The sequence below is a fragment of the Labeo rohita genome, chromosome 5 (genome assembly GCF_022985175.1).
Source record: "Labeo rohita strain BAU-BD-2019 chromosome 5, IGBB_LRoh.1.0, whole genome shotgun sequence".
NCBI classification, from domain to species: domain Eukaryota; kingdom Metazoa; phylum Chordata; class Actinopteri; order Cypriniformes; family Cyprinidae; genus Labeo; species Labeo rohita.
In genome coordinates this window covers 26,006,880-26,023,636 of record NC_066873.1, presented here as the reverse complement: position 1 = coordinate 26,023,636, position 16,757 = coordinate 26,006,880, and the positions used below count along the sequence as shown (strand labels likewise).

The 16,757-nt window shown below is 36.2% G+C and overlaps 1 protein-coding gene across 1 annotated transcript in view; it reads right to left on the bottom strand.

Annotated features, from left to right (window-relative positions):
* Positions 1-1,091: 1,091 nt before the first annotated feature.
* The window catches only part of si:dkey-34e4.1 (carboxyl-terminal PDZ ligand of neuronal nitric oxide synthase protein), a 50,367-nt gene continuing 34,701 nt past the window's right edge, over positions 1,092-16,757 (bottom strand). Inside the window, exons 10-11 of the mRNA XM_051110809.1 lie at positions 14,304-14,595; positions 1,092-2,226 (exon numbers count right to left, since the gene is read on the bottom strand). Of these exons, the coding sequence (XP_050966766.1) occupies positions 1,683-2,226; positions 14,304-14,595 (836 nt within the window). The 3' untranslated portion in view covers positions 1,092-1,682. The remainder of the gene's footprint in view (positions 2,227-14,303; positions 14,596-16,757) is intronic.

Below are 16,757 nucleotides of genomic sequence, written 5' to 3'. Positions count from 1 at the left end.
TAGGAGTTAAGAGCGATTTCGTACTTTTGTTCGCTGTAGCGCCCCCATCAGGCCGATTGGGGCAAGCCTTGGTCACATTGTAGCCGGTGTGAGTACTACCATCCCTCCAAGTTTCAAGTCTCTACGACTTACAGTTTGGTCTGCACAATCAGCTTTATGACCATTCTAACAATTACAATAGGGTTTCAGCGCTACGTGCTTGAACCCTTAATAAAAACAAATTTTAACAAGTCCAAAAACAAAATTTGTTTATTCATTCATGACATTTCTTGCCATAACCACTGCTTCTTTATTTAAACAATACATATAAAACACCATTTTTTTCTCTTTTTTTTCATCTCCTTCCTCTACTTCCTTCTTCTTCCTTTCTCCTTCCCATCCCTTCTTGTCTCAAAGTGTCATGCTAACCCATATCAGCAAAAAGCACCTGCTCACACCATTGCTTTCATAATGACTGAATCCCTCCTGTTCTTCCACCTGTAATCTGCCTCCTTTCATTATTATTCATCCTGATACATTATACTTTTGTGTGATACACAAATCCATGGCTCTGTGAAGTGCATGACTCAATACGAAACCATGAAAAACTTTTTTTTTTTAATTAACCGGCACACTTATTTCACAGTTTTAGGTCATAGAAGTCTTGAGTTTTCCTGTCTGTTTAAAATAAAGCTGATCATGTAGTCAATATATATTTGTAGTACTTCTTCGGTGTGTTTGAATTAAATTAGACACTGTTTCAATATTAAAAAACGCTTGGACTTGCTTTACTATGAATGCTCAGTTTTGTTTTAAAGTTCCTAAGTAGATAATCTGGTGGTTTATTTGAAGAAGGGATCATAAGGACAGTGTGGCACTAGTTAACTGAGAAAAGCAGTGCGACCTGTGTAGTGAGTACACATTCACAGGATGTGATATGCTGCCTTTCCACCTAGAAAAGGTGATAATGATCTTCCCTCATTTTTCCTTGATTGGTAAAGTGTTAAATCAGAGAGGTTCTGTCTAGACATAATCAAGTCCCTTTTTTGTCTGTAGTCATCTATCCATTCAAGCTGCCTTACTTAGTATTTCAGTCACACATTGTACCGTTTAAAACAAAATTGGCACCGTTTTTAAATTCCTGCAAGAAAATAATTTTTTTTCCACCTCTATTTCTTCATATTTCTATGTTCCTCAACTATTTCTCACCATGTCATGTCTCATGCTAACATACTTGTGAGTTTCTTTGCTACATAACTGCTCTTAAGCATCCAAATAACATTCAAACAATATATAAATCAATTTGCACTAATAAAAAAAACCTTGAACTTATAATTTAAAAATCACATCGGCAGCACTAATAGAAGCAGTTCCTATTCAGCTTAGTCAGCTAAAAATAACTATTCATTTTGAATCTAAAAAAATACACTCTATCCATCTGTCAGTAGTAGTCTACTCTGCATCATACTAAATATTCTTTCAGCAAGCTTTATAGATAAAATCATTCGAGGGAATTGTAGATAAAGAAAGATGTCATATTAGAATACAAAAACGGAGAGTTGTTGATCAAAACAAAGAGCGAAATCATATGCAAAATAACATCAGCGTGAGAGTGCGGCTAATATCACACAGTTCAGTTGTCAAATATGCCTTCTTTCTTCATTATGTTTTTGTACTGTGGGATTGTGATTTCTCACGTATTTTTAACTCCTGCATGGGGTGGTGACATTATAGGCGCCGTCCTCTAGAAACTCATCTTCGCTTAGGCTTATATGAAGACAGGTGTCATTGACAGGCGAAGAGAATGGGATGGTTTGCTCGTATCCCAGCGGTGTGGTTGAATGCGGTGGAGTCACACCATCCACAGCTGGATGATCCTCAGGTAAGCTGCTGCAGGTACTGGAAGTGGATATGAACGCAGAGCTCTGGTCATCAGAGGGGTCGTCTCTGGATTGGGGGGATATGAGGGATTTGTCATCCGAGCGCACGCCAGAATCCTCGCTGGCTGAACATGACACACTGTTGCCGTTAGTGTGAGAATAGAAATCCCCAGGGGAAATGGAACGTAGCGTGATGTCAGGAAATGAGGAGCTACCGCTCACGTTTGAGAGTACGTTTCCATTTACAGGTTCAGCTACAGCTGAAAATCTTAACTCTGCCTCGACGCCAGGAGAGAGAGTCCTATTTGAACGCTTGCGGTTCAGGGGCTGAGGAGGAGGGTCCAGTTTAGGGATCGTTTGTTTATACCTAAGGAAATAAAAAAAGCAAATTTTGTCAGTTAGTGTTTTCTGGGTAACACTGTTGTATAAAAATACTGACACATTGTCTGACAATAACACATTTGTCCCAACCGGACACAATGCAGGAGTCTGATTTGTAAACAAATCAGTATTTTTGAAAAATCTTTTACATGAAAGAATCATTTTCAGTCTGCTTTCTGACTGAATGACAGGGCACGCTGCTAGTTCAATTCGCCATGAGAGTCAGTTTGGTTAACACCAAGAAAAGAAGGAGCAAAAGATTAGGAAAGTCTTAAAAGCAGTGTTGTTATTGTTAACTAAAACTAACAGTATTAAAAAATGTAAATTAATTAAAGGTGAAATATAAATATTAGATGAGACCTAAACTAAAAAAAAATAAATTAAAAATTGTAAATGTTGTTTGGGAAATACACTACCAGTCAAAAGTCCACTTCCAAAACATAGATTCACATATAATGTACTCACATATAAGATGTTCACGTCTTTCTTTCTTTAGTTGTAAAGAAATTATGTTTTTTGACTAAAACATTTCTGCATTTTTCTCCATATAATGGACTGCTATGGTGCCCCGATTTTGAACTTCCAAAATGCAGTTTAAATGCGGCTTCAAACGATCCCAAATGCAGTTGTAAACGATCCCAGCTGAGGAAGAAGGGTCTTATCTAGCGAAACGATTGGTTATTTTCATTAAAAAAATACAATTTAAATACTTTTTAATCTCATACACTTGTCTTGCTTTGCTCTCCCTGAAGTCTGTGTATTCTGACTCAAGACAGTTGCAAAGTGAACATGCAAAGAAGATCAAACACCCTTAACAAAAAATGTAAAACAGCGATATAGGACGATTTTGAAGTTGAGGGAGAACATGAGATGGGAGTTTTTCGACCCTAACAGTCCAAGCAGAGTATGACAAGATGAGCGTTTGACATTAAAAAGTATATAAATTGTATTATTTTTATTAAAATAACCAATCATTACGCTAGACAAGACCATTCTTTCTCAGCTGGGATCATTTACAACCGCATTTGGTCGTAATGTCTTTACGACTGAAGAAAGACATGAACATCTTGCATGACAAGGGGGTAAAATTACATGTGAATTTTTGTTTTGGAAGTGGACTTCTCCTTTAAGATTTTTAACGTTTTTTGAAGTAGTATTTTCTGCTCATCAAGCCTGCACTCTATTTGATCCAATATTTACAGCAAAAGCAGTAATATTGTGAAATATTTTTATTATTTAAAAGAACTGCTTTCTATTTGAATATATTTTAAAATGTAATTTATACCTGTGATCAAAGCTAAATTTTCAGCATCATTATTGCAGTCTTTACTTCTATCATTCTAATATCATTCTAATATGCTGAATTGCTGTCAAGAAACATTTTTATTATTATTATCAATATTAAATACAACATTTTGTAACATTATACACTATAAAACTCATAAGCTGGGAGTAAAATGAAATAAAAATATAATAATGAATACTTTAATTTAGCAAGGATGCTTTAAATGATCTCTAATTCAGATAAATGTTGTTCTTCTGAACTTGTTTTCAACATAATAATAATAATAATAATAAATGTTTTTTGAGCAGCAAATCAGAATATTAAAATAATTTCTGAAGGATCATGTAACTGGGCTAATGATGCTAAAATTCAGCTTTGAAATCACAGGAATAAATTAGATTTTAAAATATTTTCAGATAGAAAGCAGTTATTTTAAATACTAAAAATATTTCAATTTTACTGTTTTTGCTCTACTTTGAATCAAATAAAAGCAGGCTTGGTGAGCAGAAGAGAATTCTTCAAAGTGTTCAAAAACTTTTGACTGGTAGTGTAACTGAAATTTAAGTTAAGTATTAAAATTAAAAAAAAAAAAAGCTAAATGGAAATTTGAAAATGACAATATTTATGATGCGTACATTTATGCTTTCTGAAGTCTTTGTAGGCATACAACAAATTTATTGGAAAGAAAGTATTTGATGATTAAATGTACAGTCATCAGTCATGTGGATTTGCGCCCAATGAGATTTCAGTGGGCGGAGCCACACAGCACAGCGCTGCAGAAATAGAACCCAGTTAAAATATCTCATTGCTGTCATGATTGCAGATAATTAGCAGCTGATACACAGTTGAACGGCTTTTATCACTTATCATGGCGTGTCTGGTCAGGACATTGTGTCAGAACTGCATGGAAACTGCAGCGGGGAGAATGAGCTTGTGTGGTGCACAGTGCTGAATCATCAAAAAGAGCTCATACACATTTTTTTAAGACACAGTCTCCATTCTGCATGTGCGTGTGTGCACTTATCTCTGTCCCACAGTTCCCCTGCTGGGTGAATTAAGTAGAGAAAGAGAGGGAGAGAGAAAAAGAGAGACAGAGCTGCAGGTTCTTGTATTGATGGCTCTACTAAAAATAACTGCAATGCAGTCACTCAGCATGGGACAGAGAAAGCAAAACATTAGACTCTCTTTCTCTTTCATTCATACACATTCAACACATGTAAAGACAAGCTACATGATGTGCAAAAAATGTAAATAAATACATTAAACACTACATAGCAGGCTACTTAAGGAAGATGTACACCTGTACATTTTCTGGCTCTGTAAAAGTTGCCACAGTGCTCGTGGGTGATTGTCAGAGTGTTGCTATGCAGCTTCTAAGATGGATGGACAGGTTTTTCATGTGTTGCTATGCAGTTGCTAGGTGGCTGGTCAGTGATTGGTTATTGTTTCAAGTTAAAAGAGCCCACCCCCAAGTCTCAGTGATGTTCTGCTTCACAGACACGACACAAGATCTGCCTTCATTCTAAGTATATGGGATATTTTCGTCCGTTTTATTAATAATAATACACTTTTTCTCTCAATCAGATGAATGTATTACAGTCAGTGATGCACTAATAAATACACATATAATCCAACACAGTGTAACTTCACATAAAAGCCACAGCCTTTTGTTCTTGGACTTCAGCTCCAAGTTTAAGATTTTTCTGTTTCTTTTCAATTCCTCCAATTAGCATATGATCACATCAGCAATTCTGTCTGGCCCCCGACCAAACGCTGTCACATCTCCTCCTCCACATCTTTCCAGAGAGCACTCTGGCTCCTGCCGTCTCTTCGTCTCAGGGGATCTTATATTAACTTGTCTTCCTGTGGGTGTCTAAAATCTCAGTAATTTAATTTTCAATATTTTTCTATAATGACATTTTCCATAACGTTTCTCCTGTCTAGCATTGCAACAACTTTCAGTGTACATGATATTATATATATATATATGGGTCTTTGTAAATGTGAAGAGCTCTTATGAATCTTGTGAATACTGGAAAGATATTTTGAAAGGCAGTGGAGCTCTTGCGATGAAATGTCGCACCAGCCATTTAATAAGTCTAATAATATAACCTTAAGTCTGTAAAATGCCATAGCATCAATAAAGAATGAGCTTAATTTACTTCTCATAATATAAAATCTCATTATTCAATGTTGCACTTGTTAAGCCGTTGCGGAGGCACAGGCGCTGTGGATGGGGGCTGCTGCTGATATATTGTGTTCATCAGATGAAATATTAAAAGCTCCCTGAGGGAGAGCATTAGACTTGCTCCTGATCATGGTAATGTGTGTGTATGTGTAGATAGATGCTATTTTTATTCTTGAAGGGGAATTTAGTGTGCGTGAAGTCCACATGTGCATAATGAAGTATTTAATAAAGTATTTAAATCCTGTTGACATTTGACAGCAAAAGAGCACAAACACACACACAAACACACAATAAACTTTACTTCATAATCCACTTTGTTAATGAGAGTGTATGCCAGTGTACTACATGATACAAGCCCTAACAATAAATTCAGTATCACACACAGAGGCCTATACTGAGGTGTCACAATGTTGTTCATACAAAGATAATATTTACTTCGTCCTACCCTTAAACCTATTCATCACACAAACATGATTTCCAGCCAAACAGGATTAAATAGCATACTGTCTTCCATTCCCTACTTCTAAACCGAATTATTTTTTAGATATACCTTTGTTGTTAACACTCACCAAAAGTGATTGATAAAAATATTTAAATAGCATAGCATAAAATCATAAAGAAAAATGGTACAGAATAGAGGTGTGCGATATATATCATCTTCGATAATATCGCAATTGTTGTTTAAACGATGTGCGATTTGACGTTATCGAAGACATCACAAAAACCAAACAAAAACACACAGTGCACACATACACTTTCATTGTGCGATTTAGTCTATTAAAATACAAAAATTCAAAGATAAGGTGGCAAAAAATTCCCTCGTATGACTCTTTTTCTAATTATATCATCTGATATAGTTAATATCACACAAAGAGTGACGTTTTTCTCCAAATAAACAAGAAGTGAATAGACAAAACAGTTTTTTTTTTTTGAAAACAAAAATAGCTTTAAACAAAGCCACAGCAGAACTGTTTTGCATCTCTGAGCAACACACAACAGTGTTTTGTTGCTGAAGCAATCAGCCGCTTGAATGAATCGGTTGAATGAATGACTCAATGACTCATGCAGTGATCTGCAGCCACCTACTGGCGATTTTAGGCTTATATTTAAAGTATATTTTCCCCTTTATTTCCCCCAAATAATTTTTATGAAACATCAAAACTATGAATTACGCATTTGTACAGTAACTGCAGGTTAAATGTATTTATGTCCTGCGTAAATGCCACTTCAGATTCAGATTCTGTGCCACCTTTGCATTGCAAACAAAAAATTTGTTGATATGATTTCATTTGATTGGTAACAGCACTATAGTGTCTTACTATTTGAATCCATTGATTACATTAAAAAATTTGACACAAAAGATTATGCATACATTTAATTATGTTAGAACAAAAATGGCCTTATAAAGGTAAAATGTCCATTAAAGGTAAAAATCAGTTTAAACTTATTGGAAAAATTCCACCACACAGAATATGAAACCTGCCAAAATACCGGCACAATAACAAGCTTAGCAAAATATCATCTAATTATGGCTATCGACACAATTCCAGAAAGATCAGGATATCACTTGATCATTATTGCCATTTTGTCATTTGTAATTTCAGTGCATTATGTTTTTCTTTTAGAGGCCTCACAAGCTGATTTCAGCTTTAGCACAATGTAGGTAAAACCTGACCGCACAAGCGCACAAACATACAGAGTAAATCCATCATTATGGACATCTGAGCACACACACACACACACACCACTGTAATCATTCATCATTCATTTAGCATGCCACTGTAATTAAAGAAAGTACAATTACTGTTATACTCACAGGAGGTTGGTAAAGTGTAGAAGAGAGGAGAGGATTGGAGAGGAAACAGAAATCAGCAATTTCAGACTAAGGAAGAGAGGTCAGGTGAGGGTATGAGATGGAGAGAGAGCATCAGAGAGGGTTAGAAGATTAGAGAAGAGGAAGAAGGCTGTTACAGGAGGAAGTGGATAATCAGAAGGGGAGGCTCCTCACACGTGCACCTGAGCAGAGAAAAACAAAAATAAGTCTCTCTCCCTTTCACTCTCACACTCACACAAACCTCTTCACCTAAACACCTGAGAAAACCATCTGGAAAAACATCCGATCAGACTCCCAATGCAACACTGCAATCATTATCATTATAGAATCCTACCAAATGCACTTTCCATTGACTTCTATTGTTTTTATACTAAGCTGATTTAATCTATTACGCATAAACATCATAAATTAACTCTAATGTTTTCATAAGCATTAATTAGGGTGTTTATTAAGTCATTTTCTTTGTTTTGCATTTTGAGAATTCACTAAACATCACTAAATGGAGTCTCTGTCATGTTTAGCTCACTTTTGTGTACAAAGTTTGTCCCCAAAGTTTACCTAAAAGCTGAAATACACTGCATGAACACATTTTAAAGGGGTCATCGGATGCCAATTTTCAACAAGTTGATATGATTCTTAATGAGAAATCTATAATATACTTTGGTTAAAAATTCTCAATGGTTGTGTAAAACAACACCAATTTTACCTCGCTAAAATCAGCTCCGCAAAAATCATCCTGTTCTGGTTGAGGTTGCTTTAAATGTTAATGAGCTCTGCTCGCCCTGCCCCTCTCTTGTCTCTGTGGAGTGACGAGCCTGTTTACTTCAGCCGCATTTAGCCGTGTTTAGCAGCTAAACTTGCTAACTAGCACGTTATTAGGAAAGGCGAACACAAAGATTCGTAAAAAACCCTTATACTCACTTTTGCTGTAAGTGAAGCTGGATCACAAATGATTTGCGTGAACACAGATGGATATAGATCGGGAGGCGCATTCCCTTCACAAACAATCGTAATCCACTGCATCTTCAGCAGCTCAGATGTTGGGAGTAAATAACGACCACTATGTTCATTATTACATCCAGCAACACAACACCTCAATCGCTCAATCTGAGATATTCTTGTCTAATTTACTTGTCTAATCCCTGCTCCGGCATCAAAACAATGGAGGTCGGACTGTTACAGCTGATTTATGGCAGATCTGAGGTAAGACGCTCATGTCAATCAACTATCGTTGGAGCGGCCTCTGTCAATGTGAGAAAGGGGATATTATTTTCACAGATTAGTTAAAAACCACTGCCTGGATTTTTATCATTATACGGTAGATGTGTACATACACTACCAACACACATTAATGTTTAAACAACATGTAAAAGTGAACTTTGCATCCGATGACCCCTTTAAAACAATATGCATCATATGAGGAGAAAACGGGGATCATACACTAAACGACTGAGGATCACACACTACCCGACTTCCAAATCATTCCAAACTCATCATTCCACCTCGTTGCTAGGAGATGCATAACAAATGAAAACATTAAGTATTCTAAAATTTCTAAATATTAAACATTTTTGATATCCTCTGACTGGATGGAATCACAATCTAAAAACTCAAAAAAAAAAAAAAAAAAAAAAGGAATCTGTGCCCATCATACACTATCCAATTTTCTACTAAATATATAAACTCAGACTGCCAACTGACTGGCAGCTCATCCAGACTGATAATTTGTGGAAAAATCAGGCCAAAAGTCATGTACTGTATTCTAACTTTCAGTAAACACACACACACAGACACTTGTGATTAGCCTGAGTAGCAGTAATCAAGCAGCGAGTGGAGATTATGGTAGATCAATACAACAGCAGATAGACTAATCCATGACATTAAATCCGTCCATGCATTCATCCCTTTTACATTAACACAAACACACACAAACAAGCTAAAGATCACACAGTTCTGAGGCCTTGAAAACTGTCCTAGTGCGCAGTGACCTACAGTGCTGAATTCAACTTAATCAACAGAGACAGTTTCTGGAAGGGCAGATAATAAATAAGCAACATCGCATGTGGAGAGGGATAAAAGACAGCAGAGATATAAACAGAGGGGAGCAAGATGCAAGGAGTTCCAAAGCAATAAAGAAAGAAATGGCACTCATGACTGGCATAGGGGGACAGACAGAATCCATCTCAAGTAGAGTTCACGCTGACATTAACACCAGGAGTGACAGACAAATGAACAAATGATGGGCAGGTGTACAAAACCACAGTCAAAGTGAGGAGTCACTGATGGACACACACTGGGCCCCAGCAGACACACACACACACACACACGACATGACACTGAACCGTTTCTACACTGTGGCTCTACTTCCTCATTACTTATGACTGTGATGCAGCAGAGTTTTGAAGTGTACTGTAAAAAACAGGTCATACAAAGACTGCATATTGTCCAGCGAGTGAATGTAATTACGAAATGCCACACTACAGTACAAATACAACAACAACAACAGTACAATTCACCTCTCTCGCTCTACAGCATATATAATATACTAGCATTCAAAAATGTCTCATGTTTTCTTATACATGTTTTAATGTTAAAGGGATAGTTCAAAAATGAAAATTACCCCATGTTTTACTCACCATCTAGCCATCCTAGGTGTGTGACTTACAATTGCAGTTATATAAAAAAATGTTTTGGTTCTTCCAAGCTTTATAATGGGGGTCAAGATTTTAAAGCCCAAAAGAGCGCTTCCATCCATCATAAAAGTGCTCCACACAGCACCAGGGGGTTAATGAAGGCCTTTTCAATGCGAGTCAATGCGTTTGTGTATGAAAAATATCTATATTTATAACTTTATAAACCATGATTTCTAGCTTCCACTAACTGCGTTCCACTATGTGCGTTCACAAGAGAGTGGCATTCCAGCAGATGATATAGGATGTAGGCATACCATAAGCTCTGGTGAGAATATGCTTGTGAAAACCAAGTTTTGTTTACAGCAAAGGAAAACTGGTCTCCTCTAGGCTTAAATCGAAATCCACCAACATTTTTATAAATCCTCGTTTTGTACTTCTAATTTGTAAACGCCACTGGACAGCCATTCTCTCGTGAATGTGCGTACAACAGTTAGCAACAGCTAGAGATTATAGTCTATAAAATTGTAAATATGGATATTTTTCCTACACAAATGCATCAATTCACTTTAGTTAGCCTTTATTAACCTCCTGGAGCCGTATGGAGTACTTTTATGATGGATAGATGCCCTTTATTTTGCTTCAAAATCTCAACAGCCATTCACTGCCATTATAAAGCTTGGAAGAGCCAGGACATTTTTTGTTTGGGCCTTTTTCCATTTTTTTGACAGGACAGTGGAGATGAGACAGAAAGTAAGTAGCAGAGAGAGAGAGAGGGGTGGGATCTGGAAAGGGCCACGAGGCGGGATTTGAACTCGGGACACAACTGGACCATACAAGAGCCAGGATGTTTTTTAATGTAACTCCATCTGTATTAGTCTGAAATATGACAGTCATGTACAGCTAGGCTTGAGGGCGAATAATTCATGATGTAATTTTCATTTTTGGGTGAATTATCCCTTTAATGTTAAAATATTACTACAATTAAAAATAACTTTTTCTATGGTAATATGTTATTATAATGTAATTTATTTCTGTGATGGCAAAGCTGAATTTTAGTCTTTAGAGTCACATGATCCTTTAGAAATCATTCTAATATGCTGATTTGCTGCTCAAGAAACATTTTTTATTTTTATCAATGTTAAAATGGTTGTTGATCCATTTTTTTGCAATTGTTGGATTAATAGAAATCTAAAAAAAAAAGTATTTATTTGAAATAAGAAAATCTTTTGTAACATTATAAATGTCTTTACTGTCACGTTTTATCAAATTAAAGTGTCCCTGTTCAATAAAAGTATATAAACTAATCATAATGGCCTCAATGAACTGGACTGCACTAACACTTATGAAAGTGGCATGTACAGTAAACATTAACCTGACTGAACCCAGTTATGACTAGATTAAGACAATATTTCAGTTTAAAAATCAGAGACACCTTGCTTACTTCTGTATTCATTTTAGGTCATGTAAACCACTTATTGTGAATATCTACCATAACTGAAAAATGATTTACTGTATAGCTGCATATGTCCAAATAAAAGGCGATTCTGGGAGATATTAGAAATAGTAAATTAAAAGGTTAACCAGAATATAGACAATGAGTTTCATGTAAATTAGGTCATCTGACGATGATGTAGCATTCTACGTTGAAAGGTTAGTTTTTATACTGCACAATATACAGTAAGGAATACATTAGTATTCCATTATGAACACAGCCACAAGTATTTCCTGCACGAGCCCTGATTATATACAACTGGGTCTTGCTAGTTCATTTGTGTATATAGTGTATAGCCCTAGTCTAGTGTAGCCGTCCGTACCAAAGCTCATTTTAGTGTCATGAGAATTGTCTTTCAAATCAAGTCTAGTCAGAGGTCTTGATACATGTTGTTTTGTTTTGTTTTGTTTTCATTTTCTTTGCTTTAATAAAATGCAGTTGCGCTCAGTGTTGTGCTGGCTTTGTATTTTCTGCTACAACATACTATAAGGAAATCAGAACTCATCCAGAACTTTCCTTTTAACAGTAATACACTTATACTACTCATGATCATACTAAAAGCAATACATGCTAATTTTAAAAAAAGGAGGACTTCCGTTGTACTGTATGTATTTTCACAGCAAATTGTTCATGATGCATGTGTTAGAGTGACCATGTGCATATTTTTGAGTCTTTCCCTAGACCTGTGAGTGTTGCTGTCAGTGTATATAAATCAGTAAGTGTGTATTTTATTTGTGTGTGTGTACGCAAGTGTGAGGTTTTCTGCAAGCTCTAAATTGCTCTAATAAAGTGTGAAAATTAATGTTTTCTGTGTGAGAGAGACTGACCAGCTATCCACAGGGACGTGATAATTGGACGTGATAATTGTAAAATAAATCACTCTCCCAGACACACACTCTTGAATACATTTATAGACACACACACATAGAGATAGAGAAGCAAGCATACACGCATACAATCACAAAAACACATATTTACATGCTTTCACTCTTTTTGTTACATAAAAATTACGCAATCTATGACTAACCAATCAAAGCAAGAAATCCCTAGCAGAAGAAGTACTAGTGAAAGAATGGGTGTAGGTGTGTTGCTTCCCCAACAACTGTTTACCACTGGTGCTATCCACACCCGGAGAGAGCAATGAATGTGCAGCACCCAACAAAGGTCAAAATTTTCCATTACTATTCAAGGAAACTTGCCAGCCAAAAGTCAGTGTGGAAAGATTGCTCTCTGCCTCCTTATACACTTTCATTAGATTTGTTTACATTGCTCACAACCAATATCCATTCCGACAAGTCTGCTGTCTGTGTATGGAGTGAGGAGAGGAAAGAAGGAGGTCAGAGAGGAAGTGGGATTATGTGAACTAGTTTCAGAAAACCCAAACACCAGCCAAATGTGGTTAAAAAGTCAAACCTTCACAAACATAAACATCTGCTCAATCGTTTTCAACGTTTTGGAGAGTCTGAGACCCATAATGGCTGAAACTTTTTGTAGTTCTGTTGTATTTCTGGGTTTGTTTTGGTGCTGCTCTAGTCCGTTCCACACACTGACACACTGTGATTATTTTGTCCAGATGTTGCAGCTCAAATTTCAGTACGTTTAAATTACAGATCGGAACGGAGCAATTCAACTGACTAGGAAACTTTCAACACAATCAACAGTGCTCTAACATTGGCTTTCTGCACTTATCTCTTTCTTTCTCACATTCTTTTTATATACTTCAGTTGAAAAGTTTTGGATTTTCTTTTGTTTGTTTTTTAAAAGAACCCTCGTATGCTCACCAAGGCAGCATTTGTTTAATCAAGAATAGAGTAAAAACATATTATTTTATAAGATATTTACAAATTAAGATATCTGTTTTTATATTTTAATATATTTCAAAATGTTGTTTATTCCTATGATGGCAAAGCTACATTTTCAGCAGCTATTCTCAAGTTTTCGGTGTCACATGATCCTTCAGAAATCATTCTAATATGCTGGTTTGGTTCTCAAGAAACATTCTTGTCATCAAAGGATTAGCTGAAGGTCCAAACTGCAATTTCAGTTCAACTTCAAAGGGCTCTACACAATCCCAGCTGAGGAATAAGGGTCTTATCTAGTGAAACGATTGGTCATTCTCTTAAAATAATAATAATAATAAATAATAATAATAGTATACTTTTTAACCACAAATGCTGCATCTCTACAATGCATGTTCGCAACTTCATGCATTATGTAATCAAGTTGGAAAGGTCATACGTTGTTAGTTCATCATCTGTGTATTCCGGTTTAAAAAGGTAAGGCGTTTGACTTCCTTTGCACATTCACTTTGTAAACACTGAGTCAGTACTTCCTGTTATATCAGGCGTGACCTTTCCACTGTGAAGTCGAGCTAGTGCAAGATGAGCATTTGTGTTTAAGAAGTATATACTTTTTTTATTTTTTAATTTTTAGAAAATGACAGAACGTTTTGTTACATAAGACTCTTATTTCTTGGTTGGGATCGTGTAGAGCCCTTTGAAGCTGCATTGAAACTGCAGTTTGGACCTTCAACCCACTGGCTCCCATTGAGTTGTAAATCTTTGTATGCCAGACTTAAACCAATTTATCTGTATATAAGTCAGTTTAAGTGCTGTTCTCTTGTGTTGTTACCTCTCATCAAGTGGCGTTGAATTCCGAGTTTCTAGCTTAGCAACTTCTCTTCTTGCTGCGTCCAGTCCTGCTTCATTTCTCACACTCGCTGGCTTCCCATTGGTCGTAATAGTGTGAGCACCACGCAGGTTAAGCAGATTGAGGTAGGACTCAGCGTGGGAGGAGACGGGATGATTTTCTGGCTGTCCTGCTGGAGTTGAGGTGACGGGCTGGTCTGAGTGAGGGGTGTAGAGGTTCTTCAGGTTGAGGGAGAGAGACAAAGGGGGCACACTACTCCATGGCGATTCTTCTTCTAGAAAACACAAATTTAAGTTTGAAGCATAAAGTCAAGGTCTTAATACTCAACCTGAAACAGTCAATAACAATAGAGGATGTGGATGTCATACCTATGGTATGTTTTGAACACTTATGTAAATGAAGCTTACGATTAAAAAAATCTGCTGTTGGGAGACTGGATGTACAGTAGCTCTTCAGTGACAGACACTCAAGGGCATAATAATGACAGACTATTTCAATAACTGTCCAAATGACCGGTCATACCATCCAGCAAGTACACCACCATGATCCCACCAGGCATAAGCATATGCATGCACACACACACACACACACACTCTGAAAGTAATAGTCGGCACTGAGCCCAGTGCTGATGAATCAAACCCAATAAACTCCTGCACTAAACTCTGAAATAGATTAGTGTACACCAACCAACTCAATAACATCCCAGCCTGCCAAAAAATAATGTGTGCGTGTCTATGACTGTACTAGAGTACAGCAGTGACCGCCCAGTTTTTCAGAAGTCTGGGTTCTGGGACTATTTTTCCCATTCATTTTCTTTGTCGAAATATCTTAGGGTCTTAGCTATGAACCAAACTAAGAGTTGAGTTACAGTAATATAATGTTTTTAAAAGAGTTATTTTTTGGCATTTTTGCCTTTATTAAGACAGGACAGATCAAATGTGACAGGAAGCAAAGAGGGAGAGAGAGATGGGGGCGGGATCGGAAAAGGTCCTCGAGTCGGGATTCGAACACGGAACGCCCGGAGCTGTCGAACTTCCCACAAGGCTGTCGACGCCGACACAGTAATAAAATGTTTGACTAAAAACAAAAAGGTATTTTCAAAAATCACAAAAACACATTTATTAAGCAAATAAAAATGTGAAAAAATACATGCTTAAATTCTTGTTAATATACATAACCATTCATTATTTGATCAAAAATAAAGTCTCAACAGCAATATTGGGAAATACTGATTTAAAACAACTTAATCTATTTTATAATATATATATTTTTTAATTTCAGCAGCAATAAATAAATAAATGTAATAAAATTTTAATCCAGTAAATTAGTCTCTCTACACTTTAAAACAAATGAAATAATTGAATATTTTGCAATAAACACATAGGGATAGGTCACCCAAAAATGTTTATTCTGTCATTAATTACTCACTCTCGTGTTGTTCCAAACCTGTAAGACCTTTGTTCATCTTCAGAACACAAATTAAGGTATTTTTAATGAAATCTGAGAGTATCTGACCGTACATAAACAGCAACACATTTACCATGTCCAAGCCCCAGAAATGTAGTAAGGACATCGGTAAAATAGTCCATGTAATAGTCCATCAGTGGTTCAACCTTAAGTTTATGAAGCTACAAGAATACTTTTTGTGCACAAACAAAACAAAATAATGATGTTATTCAACAATTTCTTCTCTTCCGTGCCAGTCTACCACAACGCACTGCTGTCTACGTAGGGTCAGAAAGCTCAGATTTCATAAAAAAAATCCTAATCTGTGTTTCTAAAATAATGAATGTCTTACTAGTTTGGAACGACACGAGAGTGAGTAGGGGTGTGTGGGGCAACTAATGCGGGGTTAATTGTAACACATGTGGTTTAAATATTTCCACACATGCCAGCATAACTAAATTTACGGTATTTACTAGTTGCCATAGCAACACTATACAGAGAAAAAAATTCAAAAGCATTTTGAAGATATTGCTGAATATTTATTTTACCATGAGACAAATATGCTATTATTTTTACACCAATCTGTTATTTACCAGTTTATATTTTATTAATGCTTGGCAAACCATCAGAAGACACTAACCAGATTTATATTCCAGTCGCGCTGATGGGGAACGTTTTAACACTGCATTACAATCTGCCCCGCTATTATTAAACTATGCTATTCTATGACATTAGTAATGTCATTTTCACTACTTATGTTTATGGATTTAAAAAAAAAACCCCACAAGAAACAGGTGAATAAAGACTGACAATCAATGTTTAATGTTGAGACATTACTATTTCAAGAAATGTAGAGCATTCTGGCTCGTTTATGTGTCTTGTGTTCTATGAGAGCTCTGTTTGGAGGGAGGGGAGTGTCTTTTTTTATTTCTAAATATTCAAATATTTAATATGTTTTAGAGTGAAGAGAGACTAATTCTATCAGAAAAT